At 46.6% G+C, this 13,603-nt stretch overlaps 1 protein-coding gene across 4 annotated transcripts in view; it reads left to right on the forward strand.

The window, feature by feature from the left end:
- Positions 1–13,603, forward strand: part of LOC112267804 (apoptotic peptidase activating factor 1) — a 76,278-nt gene that overhangs the window by 14,341 nt on the left and 48,334 nt on the right. For 2 of the 4 annotated variants that reach the window (XM_042297878.1, XM_042297880.1), the window contains exons 10-25: positions 272–403; positions 908–1,021; positions 1,593–1,777; positions 2,148–2,274; positions 2,387–2,512; positions 2,700–2,840; positions 2,988–3,113; positions 3,292–3,444; positions 5,424–5,552; positions 5,681–5,806; positions 5,981–6,100; positions 6,202–6,327; positions 8,408–8,524; positions 10,470–10,595; positions 11,350–11,484; positions 12,361–12,486. In XM_042297878.1, coding sequence (XP_042153812.1) covers positions 272–403; positions 908–1,021; positions 1,593–1,777; positions 2,148–2,274; positions 2,387–2,512; positions 2,700–2,840; positions 2,988–3,113; positions 3,292–3,444; positions 5,424–5,552; positions 5,681–5,806; positions 5,981–6,100; positions 6,202–6,327; positions 8,408–8,524; positions 10,470–10,595; positions 11,350–11,484; positions 12,361–12,486 — 2,109 coding nt within the window. Of the gene's footprint in view, positions 1–271; positions 404–907; positions 1,022–1,592; positions 1,778–2,147; positions 2,275–2,386; positions 2,513–2,699; positions 2,841–2,987; positions 3,114–3,291; positions 3,445–5,423; positions 5,553–5,680; positions 5,807–5,980; positions 6,101–6,201; positions 6,328–8,407; positions 8,525–10,469; positions 10,596–11,349; positions 11,485–12,360; positions 12,487–13,603 lie in introns of those variants that run through there. The other 2 variants (XM_042297879.1, XR_006078898.1) reach the window with 2 other exon arrangements.

The raw sequence follows: 13,603 nt of genomic DNA on the forward strand, positions 1-13,603 counted from the left end.
AGGCACTCCATGTTGCGTCGTGCTTAAGAACAGCCCTTCGCCGTGGTATATTGGCCATATACCACAAACCCCCGAGGTTCCTTATTGCTATTATAAACTGGTTACCAATGTGATTAAAGCAGTTAAAATAAATGTTTTGTCATGTCTGTGCTATATGGTCTGTTATATTACGGCTGTCAGCCAATCAGCATTCAGAGCTAAAATCACCCAGTTTATAATATGGTATGTTTTTGAACAAGCGTGTGTGTGTGTGTGTGTGTGTGTGTTCCAGAGCCTCCACACCAAGGTGGTGCGTCAGTACCAGCAGCGCTACAGCAAGGGTCCCCCCACCTCAGGAGATGAAGAGTGCCTCTACTGGTTCAGATTCCTCACCTACCACATGGCCAAGGCCAACCTCACACAGGTACGCACGCGCGCGCACACACATCAAAATCAAATCAACATTTTTGGGTCGCGTACACAGTTTAGCAGATGTTATAGTGGGTGCTGGGAAATGCTTGTGTTACTAGCTCCTAGCAGGTACACAAATAATCAAAAACTAAATCCAATTAACCAACCAAATAACACTATCAGAGCTTGTTTGAGCTTGTGTGAGTTTGAGCTTGTTTGAGCTTGTGTGAGAGAGCTGGTGTGTGAGGGAGTTTGTGTGTGTGTATTGTGTGAGCTGGTTTCTGTTTTGTGAACGAGTCTCTCTTAGCGTCTTGCTACAGGAGATGGTGTGATGGCTGTTCAACAGTCTGATGGAGATAAAAGCACCACTCCGTATGATGGAGGCCTTCACCAGACAAGCACAAGTCACTAATGTCTTTTTCTCGCTCTATTTCTTTCTATCTCCATCTCTTTCTCTCTCCCTGTATATTCTCTCTCTCTATTTCTGTTACCTCTCCTCCCCCCTCTCTCCCTTTAGGAGTTGTACTCTCTGATGTTCTCTCTGGACTGGGTCAGAACTAAAGCTCAGATTATGGGACCGGCTCATCTCATCAATGACTATTTGGAGTACAGCACCATACTGGACAAAGAGGTCAGGATTTGATCAACACCCAAGTTCACTGAGGAACTTAGTGTACCTTGTTTTATCCTCATTTGATATGGTTTTCAGATCTTGTGGTTGGTATCAATTACTCGTAAGTCGATGGTGGCCTAGCGGTTAAGAGCATTGGGCCAGTAACCAGAACGTCGCTGGTTTGAATTCCTGGGCCGACTAGGTGAAAAATTTGTCCTTGTGCCCTTGAGCAAGGCACTCCACCCTAATTGCTCCTGTAAGTCTCTCTGAATAAGAGCGTCTGCTGAATGACTACAATGTAGTAATGTCAATGCTAGAAACAATTACTTGTTTCATGCCTGTGAATACAATTGTTCTGTTCCAATAATCTCTCCTTTCTCCTGCAGTGTGTACTTGTTCAATTCCGCTCATGGTTTTGAAAGGAAGTGACTGTTGTATATAAACTCCCCCTAGCCGATGCCTTCTCCAATCCAATGCTTTTATGTTTGTGTAGTGAATAAATGCACACTTCAGGAAGCTGGACATATTATTGGGACGCACACCATTTGTCACATCCTCGCTGTGAGTCTCTCTTTATGGTCCCCCCCAGAACAGCGAGGTGCGGGGCCACTTCCAGGAGTTCCTGTCTCTGAACGGCCACCAGTTGGAGCAGCGTCCGTTCCCTGACGTAGTGCAGCTGGCCCTTTCCCAGCCAGACTCCTCTGAGGTGTACCGCCAGGCCCTGCTGCAGGCGCAGGAGAGGGCCACCAGAGGGGGACTCTACCTTGACTGGGTGTCAGTAGTAGGCCCATACACACTACTAACGTGCTTATAAGTGTACTCACTACTTAATAGGGGTGTACAGTATTGACCCCTAGCCCCTACCTCTTACTCCCTAGCCCTTATGCATTCCATTCCCCAGTCAACCATACCCTAACCATAGAGTTGGTTTTGTGTTGCAATTACCACAAAGCCTGTTTGAGCGTAGTGTCAGTGGCACTGCCCATGCTAAAACAGAAGCCATTGTACATGCAAAGACGTGCCCTCTATCCAACTCTATGACCATAACTCTTAAGTTTTAGTCTCGTTCCCTGATGTTCTACTTCATCTAACATCCCCTCATGCTCACATTCTCTAAGTCATTTATGTTTGTGGTTTGTTTCAGGAACAAAAGTAGTCTGAAGAGCCTGTCTCGTCTGGTGGTCCAGCCCCACCAGGGATCCATCTACTCTGCCTGCTTCTCCCACGACGGCACCAAGATCGCTTCCTGTGGCTCCAGCAAGACACTGCGAGTAAGACACACACATTCTTTTGAAATAAATATTTTACACACTGTATCTCCCACACTTCCCTGTTTGTGTTGGTGGGTGTCCTCTATAAACTCTGCCCTGTGTGTGTCTCCAGGTGTTTAAGAGCACGTCTGGGGAGAAGCTGCTGGAGATCCAGGCTCACGACGATGAGGTGCTCTGCTGCGCCTTCTCCCCGGATGACCATCTCCTAGCAACCTGCTCCAGTGATAGGAAGGTCAAGGTATGGTGTGGAAGCCTCCCCTCTGCCATTCAAACTTTGGACAGACTTCAGACAGACTTGCCTGACAACCCGACTTCGACAGACGGAAGTGGTTTGTCTGTCTCTAATCTGTGTTGCGTAAAAGGTTTGGAAAGTAAATAAAGGAGTTGTGTATCTATGTAACTACAGTATCTGTGTTGTGTGCCAGGTTTGGAATGTGGAGCGTGGGACTCTGATGAGGATGTTTGAGGACGAACACGAGGAGCAGGTCAACCACTGTCAGTTCACCAACACACGCCGACGCCTCCTACTGGCCACCTGTTCCAACGACAAGTTCATGAACACCAAGGTGAGCCTGTGTTGTGTGTGTATGATTTAAAAACCATGAAGTAGGCCACATTTTTTGCACTCTGGCTATAAGATATATATATATATATATAATATATATATATATATATATATATCCATATATATCCATCCCACCCTCTCTCTCTAGCTGTGGAACATCAATAAACCCTCTTCCCAGAACACCATGTTTGGTCATTTGGAGCCTGTCAATCACTGCTGTTTCTCCCCTGATGACGCCTACCTCTCCACCTCTTCCAGCGACGGAACCCTGAAGGTGGGCGGGGCATAGTCACCACCTATGGCTTTATGTGTTCATATTAGCAAATAAAGGTTTTTAATTTAGGTGTAGACTACTACTATGTATTTAACAACATTAATTGTACGTACCTGTGTATGTGTTTCTGTACATGCATGTGTGCGTGCCTACCTGTGTGCTTGCATGTGTGTTTCAGCTGTGGGAGGTGTCCTCGGCTAATGAGTGGAAGTCCATAGACGTGGCGGACATGTTCCCGGAGCAGAGAGAGCAGACGGAGGTCATGGTGAAGTGCAGCACCTGGTCAGCAGGCGGCAGGACCATCATCTGTGCTGCCAGGAACGCAGTCTTTGTGAGTGTTGAAGAGCCAGCCCTCCCCTGCTGAGTGAGTAAGCCTCAGCTCTGCTCCGTCAGGCTGGCATGGGGCCGTGGCATGGGCACAGGGACTGAGGGGTGGTCCCCTGGCGGAGCTCCATGACTCGGACCAGATTTGTTTAGCATGTTGCATCAGAGTAGGAGCTGGCTGAATGTTGAATGGACTTCGGTAACTTGCTATGGCTAACACTACACTGAACAAAAATAGAAACCAAACATGCAACACTTTCTAAGATTTTGCTGAGTTACAGTTCATAAAAAGAAATCAGTCAATGTAAATAAATTCATTAGTCCCTAATCTAGGGATTTCACATGACTGGGAATACAGATATGCATCTGTTGGTCACAGATACCTTAAAATGTTGTTTTTTATTTTTAAAGTTGGGCCGTGGATTAGAAAACCAGTCAGTATCTGTTGTGACCACCATTTGCTTCATGCAGTGTGACATCTCCTTTGCATAGAATTGATCAGGCTGTTGATATTGGCCTGGGGAATGTTGTGGCTGTGGACGACTAGCATGCAGATGAGCTTCCCTGAGATGGTTTCTGACAGTTTGTGCAGAAATTCTTCAGTTGTGCAAACCCACAGTTTCATCAGCTGTCCGGGTGGCTGGTCTCAGACGATCCTGCAGGTGAAGAAGCCGGATGTGAAGGTCCTGGACTGGCATGTTGACTCCAATGTGTCCCACAGTTGTGTCAAGTTGGGTGGTGGACCGTTCTTGATAAAACTGTGATAAACCCAGCAGTGTTGTAGTTTTTGTCACAAGCCAGTGTGCCTGGCACCTACTACCATAGCCCGATCAAAGGCACTTAAATATTTTGTCTTGCCCATTCACCCTCTGAATGGCACACGTACACAATCCATTTCTCAATTGTCTCAAGGCTTAAAGAAGGATTTTTAACCTGTCTCCTCCCTTTCATCTACACTGATTTGAAGTGGATCATCAATAAGCTTTCACCTGGATTCACCTGGTCAGTCTAATGGAAAGAGCAGGTGTTCATAATGTGTTGTTCACCGTGTCGACGCACTGCGTAGCCTATCTGTCAAATTCTGTCAATATTTTTGTGTTTAGCGGTATGTTCTTGTCTCGTAAACTGCTCCTAGAGCAATCTGTCTGTGAAGCAATGAGAATGCCCTGGACAACTTGTCTTTCATGTTTTGGTATTTGGGCCTGTCTGCCCATCAGAGGGTAGAAGCGTGTGTTCTGACTGAGAATGAAGCCGTCCCACTCCTGGGAAATGTAAAGGTCTCTGTGTCCGTGTCTGTTCTCTCCACTCCAGGAATCAGAGTGGTGTTGAATGTCAGAGTTGTCAGTTTGTAGGCTAGTATTGATAGAATAATAGATAGCTTGATGGACTTTAAAAACAATTATGGCACGTAGAAACAGCAGTTGGAACTCTTTTGTTTTCCACCTGAATCTCTGTTTTCTCTCCGTCTCTTTCTCTTTCTTTTCTTCGGTCTGCCTTTCCCTTCACAATCCCACACTTTGCCAAGTTGGAAGATATGGAAATCATCATCATCCATGGTTAAGATACAGGTTGACATGTATTGTCATGAGTCTTGCCCTGGAGGCAGAACTGTGGTTCCCGCTAGATGGGACAGCTGTAAAGTCAGAAAAATGAATGAAAACAAAACCTGCAGTTGAGACTTCACTTAGCAGTTTATCAGGCTATTACCATGTTGCTTCCATCTAATCCCATCCTGTCATGTCCTTTACAGTTCACATTACATTTGAGTCATTTAGCAAAGACTCCAGAGCAACTTACAATTACATCTCTACATGGTCTGACCTAACAACCTCTGAGCCCTTCAAGGGGCCATCAAGAAGTGTCTAGAAAGTTATCACTAGCTTATGCATGGAAGCCATTTTGTGCCCCACATATTGGCAGTTGCACTAGAGAGCGATCACCAGCTATAACTATGGTGTAGTGACAGATCCCTCCTGCTGTTCCCAGGTGTTTGATGTAGAGACGGCGGCCATGTTGTTGGAGATCCGGACCAGTCGTCTGAGCACGGTTCAGTACTGTCACGCCTGCCCCAGCAGTAACCTGGTGGCCATCGCACTGTCACACTATGCTGTGGAGGTACACACACACACAGGCTGTTGACTATTACACTGTGCCATGTAGGTACACACGTGGTGGCTATAGCCCTATCAAACTACTACACCATTATACGGCAGGATATGACATCATACGTCTCTTCCCTCCAGCTGTGGGACATAGAGACCAGTAAGAAGATGGCTGACTGTAGTGGTCATCTGAGCTGGGTCCATGGAGTCCAGTTCTCCCCTGACGGATCTCTACTGCTCTCCTGTTCTGACGACCAGACCATCAGGGTAAGTGTTTGTGTGTGTGTATTTGTGCATCTGCCGTCTGTCTGTCAATAAGTTGTCCAATCTGTCTTCATCAGTTAACCCTTCTCGTGACATATTGTACTTAACCATTTAACATTTTTAATGGCATAAAAAAATGTAATGCCTTTGTTGTGTGTGTGTGTGTGTGTGTGTCAGGTGTGGGAGACTAATAAAGTCCACACCTCCTCGGCTGTCTGTCTGAAGAGGGATTCTGACGTGCTCTTTAACAACGGTGACATTACTGTGGTCGCCGCCGACAACCGCAACAGACTGCAGGTGAGAGGGCTGGATTCACAAACATACACACACACAATGACGCCTTACAGATGTGACAGGTGTTAACCCAGCAGGCTGGCGTGTGTGTGTGTGTGTGTCAGGTGAGGAATGGGAGGACCGGAGCGGTGATGTTCCAGTCAGAGAACCAGGAGTCTCGTATCCGCTGCACTGCGATCTGCTCACAGACCTCAGCTGTGGGGCTGGGACGAGAGGATGGGACGATACAGGTACACACACACACACACACACACAGGTACGCTCACATATACACACACTTTTACCCTTACACACATACCAGAAAGCAAAAATCTTCAAGGACACAAAAGTAGGAAAATGCTTACGTATAATTTATGCTTAACTTGACAAAAGTGCAGGTGCTATGAGGGAAAAGTGCCAGAAATGTAAAAGGCTTTTTGGCTGGAGAAGATGGTGTCACTGCCAAACTTGATAAAGACCAACTGAGCTGTAGGAAAGGCAGAAAGATACATTTTTGAAGGTAAAGCTGGATACAATGTTACACCAAAACTAAGTTTGACAGTTTTTCCACTGGTGCTGTTCTAGTAGCATTGTGACTACTGTGGTCTGCCTATGCTTGGTCGAAGTGTGTGTGTGTGTGTGTGTGTGTGTGTGTGTGTGTGTGTGTGTGTGTGTGTGTGTGTGTGTGTGTGTGTGTGTGTGTGTGTGTGTGTGTGTGTGTGTGTGTGTAAAAATCATGTTCACCTTGCTGGAGGAGGTGTTTCTCACATCCAGTAATGGCTGGTGACATTGTGCTGGAAACCTCTGTCTGGCCTGTCAACCCTGTCTCAGTCCTACTGTACGGTACCCAGCTCTCTCTCTCTCTCTCTCTCTCTCTCTGTCTCTCTCTCTCTGTGTGTCTCTCTCTGTGTGTGTGTACGGTACCCAGCTCTGTGTCACCTCAGGAACCTCTTTAATTAATGAAGGGGGCATGGGCTCTAACCAACACAGGGGTTAATGGATTATAATAACTCAGGCCTCTTCTCTCACACACACACACCTGGGCGTCTGTCTACTCTTCTCAGTCAAGAGGGGGCTGAGGGATAAAGGGATGATAATGGTTGAAATGAGTGGAGCTGAAAAACTCTGCAGGGTTGTGTAATATCAGTTACTTAACATGTGAAAAGTGGGCATACCATGGAAATGTTGGTTTCACTGTGAGGATACTTGTGTTGGTCTTTACACCTGTTCCATTCCATCTAATTCCTCTCATTTCCACCAGAGGGAGCTGCTGCTTTGTTTCCTTCCAGGTCCGCTGCTGCAGTAGTCTGCCCCCCGCTCTCTCTCGCACTCTCTCTTGCTCCCTCTAGCTCTTGTGCTCTCTCTCTCTCCCCCTCTAGCTCTTGCGCTCTCTCGCACTCGCTCTCTCTTTCTCTCTCTCTCTCTCTCTCTCTCTCTCTCTCTCCCCTCTAGCTCTCTCTCTCTCTCTCTCTCTCTCTCTCTCTCTCTCTCTTTCTCTCTCTCTCTAGCTCTCTCTTTCTCTCTCTCTCTAGCTCTCTCTTTCCCTCTCTCTCTCTCTCTCTCTTTCTCTCTCTTTCCCTCTCTCTCTCTCTCTCTCTCCCCCCCTCTAGCTCTCTCTTTCCCTCTCTCTCTCTCCCCCCTCTAGCTCTCTCTTTCTCTCTCTCTCCCTCTCTCTCCCTCTAGCTCTCTCTCTCTCCCCTCTAGCTCTCTCTCTCTCTCTTTCTCTTTCTCTCCCCCTCTAGCTCTCTCTTTCTCTCTCTCTCTCTCTCTCTCTCTCTCTCTCTCTAGCTCTAGCTCTCTCTCTCTCTCTCTCTCTAGCTCTCTCTTTCTCTCTCTCTCTCTCTCTCTCTCTTTCTCTCTCTCTCTCTCTCTCCCCTCTAGCTCTCTCTTTCTCTCTCTCTCTCTCTCTCTCTCTCTCTCTCTCTCCCTCTAGCTCTCTCTTTCTCTCTCTCTCTCTCTCTCTCTCTCTCTCTCTCTCCCCCTCTAGCTTTCTCTCTCTCTCTCTCTCTCTCTCTCTCTCCTCTCCCCCTCTAGCTCTCTCACTCTTTCTCTCTCTGTGTCTCTCTGCCTGCTCTCTCTTTCTCTCCACATCAGAGCCACTTTGCTATTAGAGCAGAGAGGTAAAAATTGACCAGAACTCTAATGAACTCACAAAGCAATGCCCTCGTTGTCATTGACTCAGTTTGACGCATGCCTTCTAGTCTTCTTTCTGGGCCGTAATTGCCACTTTGATTGGCTCGGTTCTCTCCTCTGAAATGACATGCTGTTTTTCTATTAAGAAGGAAAAGAAGAGAGGGACAGGAGTGTTGAAGAGAGTGTGTTCTACCCCAGGCAGGAGGGAAGACGGTTAGGCAGGTACTGAGGACCATTGGATGGAGGACTCTACAGCGGCTGACCCCTCACAGGGGCTTGTTGCTGGCGCTAGGGCTAGAAACAGGCAGTGTGCAGGTATGGTAGCGTGATATGGCATGTGTGCGCGTCAGTGGAGGCTGCTGAGGGGAGGACGGCTCATAATAATGGCTGGAATGGAGTAAATGGAATTGTATCGAACACATGGTTTCTATGTGATTAATACCAGTCCAGCCATTACTATGAGCCGTCCTCCCCTCAGCAGCCTCCACTGTGTGCTTGGATCTGATTTCAAATAATATTACATATACTTTGCTTTAGTCTGCCTAGATGGTCAGGGTTTGCACTGTTGGGACTATTCCATTTGTCCATTGCACCAGGCTCAATCAAGTTCTGATCTTTTTAAATAGTATTTTAAGGTGTGTGTGTGTGTGTGTGTGTGTGTGTTGTGTGTGTGTGTGTGTGTGTTCCTTGACCTTCTCAAAGTGATTGTGATCAGTGTTAGGGCGAGGGTTAGCTCCAGTACTGTGGAGTGATCTATTGTTCAAATGGAGTTTAAGGTGCACATCACTGCATATCTTTCTGTATGCAGTATTACACTAGGGAGGCAGCAGATGTGGATGAAAACAGATCAGGGATCAGTACATGTTAACCTGCTCATCGTAAGGTGCTCCAATGACCACTGCTCTCAGATCGGATCTGTGCTGCTTTCGTTGATCTGTTTATTCCTAAGCGTCATAAGCCAAACTAGTATTCCTAACGCTAACATGTTTTACTCAACCTTTCCCCCATATCGCCCCGAGCACCCTCCCTGCTGCCTCATTCCCAAACCTTGAGGTGAGCTGGCAACCTTTTGAAACCCGTTTCCCAGTAGCATCGCAGAGCGTCCTCTGGTTGGCATGCCCTGCGGCTAGCCTTCTCACGCGTTTGTTTGAAGTAGGGTTTTATTTGAGAGGTTTAAATATTTTAGTACAAGGTGAATCCTAGATTGAGATTTCACCTTGCAGTGAGTGTCTGTGTGTGTGTGCATGCTTGCATGCATGTGTAGTCATTTTTTGTCTAAAGTTATGAGCTTGTGTGTTTCTTTGCCTTTTGGTTTATTGGTTTACACTACAGATATCGTACCAGGAGGGTTAATTGGGTTGAATTAATTTGCGATAATATTAATAGACTTCAAGTATGGCCCTTATTGTTTCTAAATCTTACCATCTTAATGAATAACTTAAGTTTAATAGCTTAAGTTTGCAATTTACAATAGTTCAATGTCAAAAGAATTCAGCCTTAAAATTCTAGTCCAACTACTCAGTCAAGTTATCAAAGATGGCGCAGGAAGTTTGTAAGACAGTTGGGACTTCTAGGACCTCAATAATGTACTCTAGGTTGTCCGAGTTTCCGTTGTCTCCCTTTTAAGATTAAAGGAGTTTTGTAACTTGAAGCCAGTTCTTTGGGCATCAGAGCTGTTCTTTGTCCTGCTGTGGCAGTGTTGTCTGTCAGACCCTCACACAAAGCAGTCAGGGCAGATCCACTCTGCTAATGGGCTGATCAATCGCACGCAGAGCCTGGTAATATTTAAAACATGTCCTTTTTGATGAGCTTATCACTGTCAACCCAAACGCATTACTTTGGTCTCCTTTTTTATTCTAATATATTTTTATTATTTTTATTTTGCTCCACATCTTTATCTTTTACTAGTTTTGGTCTAGGCTTACCCATAGACAGTCAGAAGGTTATCAATTTATCCTCCCAGCTTTCCCCTCTAAATATCTCTGTGTTCCCTCTTCTTTCTGTCTCCTGTTTTCCATCTCACTTGATCAGTTGCTTGTTTTTACACGTTTGGGAGCTAAATATAGTCTGTGACTATCTTATTTAATTTTTTCTAAGTTTACTATTCTGTTAGTCAACACCTCTCCAACTTCTTGGGGTGTGTGTCAACTCATAATTTTAATAGATTGTTTTTGCTCTTTTGACACAGTAATAAAGGATTGACATGGAATCATCTGTCATCTGTCTCTCTCCCTTCTCCTCCCTCCCTCTCTCTCCCCAGGTGTTGGAGGTGCCGTCGGGGACCTCTCTAGCCACTCTTCAGGGTCACACCAGGGCAGTTCTCCACTGCCAGTTCACCCCGGAGGGACACACACTCATCACCTCCTCTGAGGACACCACCATACGGGTGGGGCCCTTCTCTTTCTTCCTCATCCTTCTTTCTTCCCTTCTGTGGTTTGTTATTTCCCTCCCTGTGTGTGTGTCTGTGTGTGTGCGTGTGTCTGATGTTTTCGGACTGTTCCGCTCTGTCACCCCTCTCCTCTACAGTTCCAGCTCACTGAACATATCCTCTCATCTCCTCTGTCTCTCTCATCTCCTCTCCTCAGTTTTTAGGACTGCCTGTCCACTGCTAGACCTATCAGAAGTACACACACTATCCAGAGCACCACCTTGCTGCAAATCAGAACAGCACAGCCTCACTTTGTATTCATCTTACTCTGTATTCTCCTGTTTAGTCTCCTGTTTAGTCCCTTACTGTCATTTTTGAGTAGCTTCGCTGAAAAGGGAATATTTGGTGGATAGATTCACTTTGAGGAAATGTTCACCTACAGGGAATGTGAATAGCTCTATACAGAAAACATAGCTGTTACTCTGACCACTGACTTCTGGAGTGGTGAGAGTTTGATATGTCAATCATTGTCTAAGATATTTGCATAGAGGCCAATATTCTGCCCAGTGCCCATTCCCTCCTAGCAGCTGAATACTCCCATTCTGGGCACAGATCCAGGATCAGCTTATCCTGCATAACTGTGGTTGTGCTAAATCCCTGGTTGAGGTGCAACTTTTACCCACTCCAGTACCAGAAGGTGATCGCTCTCGTGCTCTTTCTCGCGCTTTATCTCGCTCTCTCTCTGTCTCCCTCTCTCTCCCCCCCCCTGTAGGTGTGGAGGTGGAGGACATGTGAGTGTGTGGTTCTGGAGGGCCACAAGGAGCAGGTCAGATGCTTCTCTCTGCTCACCACCACACCCTCCTCAGAGACACATCTCCTCAGCTGGTCATTTGACGGCACCATCAAGGTAATACAAGCACACGTATGCAGTACCAGACAGACAGTAAGACTTAAACACACACACACGTATGCAGTACCAGACAGACAGTAAGACTTAGAAACACACACACGTATGCAGTACCAGACACACAGTAAGACTTAGAAACACACACACGTATGCAGTACCAGACAGACAGTAAGACTTAGAAACACACACACGCATGCAGTACCAGACACACAGTAAGACTTAGAAACACACACACACGTATGCAGTACCAGACAGACAGTAAGACTTAGAAACACACACACAGTACCAGACAGACAGTAAGACTTAGTATGCAGTACCAGACACACAGTAAGACTTAGAAACACACACACACGTATGCAGTACCAGACAGACAGTAAGACTTAGAAACACACACACACACGTATGCAGTACCAGACAGACAGTAAGACTTAGAAACACACACACACACGTATGCAGTACCAGACAGACAGTAAGACTTAGAAACAGACAGACACACACACGTATGCAGTACCAGACAGACAGTAAGACTTAGAAACACACACACACGTATGCAGTACCAGACAGACAGTAAGACTTAGAAACACACACACACGCATGCAGTACCAGACACACAGTAAGACTTAGAAACACACACACATGCATGCAGTACCAGACAGACAGTAAGACTTAGAAACACACACACACGCATGCAGTACCAGACAGACAGTAAGACTTAGAAACACACACACACGCATGCAGTACCAGACTGACAGTAAGACTTAGAAACACACACACATTCAAAACCTGTTAAAAGCAACAAGTTACAATCAGCGTGCACTTACATGAACTGAAGGATATTTACTAGAGGGAGGTGACACCGAAAGCGTCTCCCCCCAGGTGTGGGACATGTCTAGTGGTGAACGGCTGCAGGACCTAGTGTGTCACCAGGGGGCGGTGCTAGCCTGTGACATGTCGCCTGACGGACAGCTCTTCGCCACCACCTCTGCTGACAAGACTGCCAAGGTAACACACACGTGTCATCAGTATGCGACAGAACCTAGCCTAAATTCTTAGATCTGTGTGAGACAGACATGTTGTCTATGTCATGATCCTTTCAGAACCGTGTGTATAGTGTACATTATTATGCGGTCGACTAAGGTCATTGGTAGCTTGGGGTGGACATGTTAGCGGTAGCTAACTTAGACGGCGGTCAAGCCGCCCACTCGCCTCCCTGGCCCTCCAGCGGTCAAGCCGCCCACTCGCCTCCCTGGCCCTCCAGCGGTCAAGCCGCCCACTCGCCTCCCTGGCCCTCCAGCGGTCAAGCCGCCCACTCGCCTCCCTGGCCCTCCAGCGGTCAAGCCGCCCACTCGCCTCCCTGGCCCTCCAGCGGTCAAGTCGCCCACTCGCCTCCCTGTCTCTGCAGCGGTCATTAAGTCTGACTGTAACCTACAGACCGTACCGCTGCCCTCTCCTCCTACCTAGAATTACCTGTGTGTGTGCGTGTTTGTGAGAGAGAGCAGGCTGCTGCTCTGCGGTTGACTTTGACACTGTAGGTTGGGAGAGGATCTCTCCTCTTGACTAGGTTTTCACTCTGTCACCTTACTGTGTTTTTGCCCTCGATCGACCTTCCTCGTTCTCTCCATCAGTGTGTGTTGTTCCCTCTTTCTTCTATGTTCTATCCTTGTTTCCCCCGCTGTCTTCTGTCAGTCACAGGATCATTGAGTTGGTCACTCACTGTGGGAATGTCTATTTGTCAGTATCCAAATTGGCATTGGAGGATTGCATGTTTCTGGTGTGTCTACCGAGGTGTGTGTGTGTGTGTTTTTTTTTTCTCCTATTTTGTTGTATTATAACCTGTAATTTAAGGGGATTTTTATTTGGATTTCATGTAATGGACATACATAAAATAGTCCAAATTGGTGAAGTTACAAACAAAAAACAACTGAAAAGTGGTGTGTGCATATGTATTCACCCCCTTTGCTATGAAGCCCCTAAATAAGATCTGATGCAACCAATTACCTTCAGAAGTCACATAGTTAGTTAGATTGCACACAGGTGGACTTTATTTAAGTGTCACATGATCTCAGTGTATATATACACCTGTTCTGAAAGGCCCCAGAGTCTGCAACACCACTAAGCA

Source organism: Oncorhynchus tshawytscha, linkage group LG15 (assembly GCF_018296145.1).
Source record: "Oncorhynchus tshawytscha isolate Ot180627B linkage group LG15, Otsh_v2.0, whole genome shotgun sequence".
NCBI classification, from domain to species: Eukaryota; Metazoa; Chordata; class Actinopteri; order Salmoniformes; family Salmonidae; genus Oncorhynchus; species Oncorhynchus tshawytscha.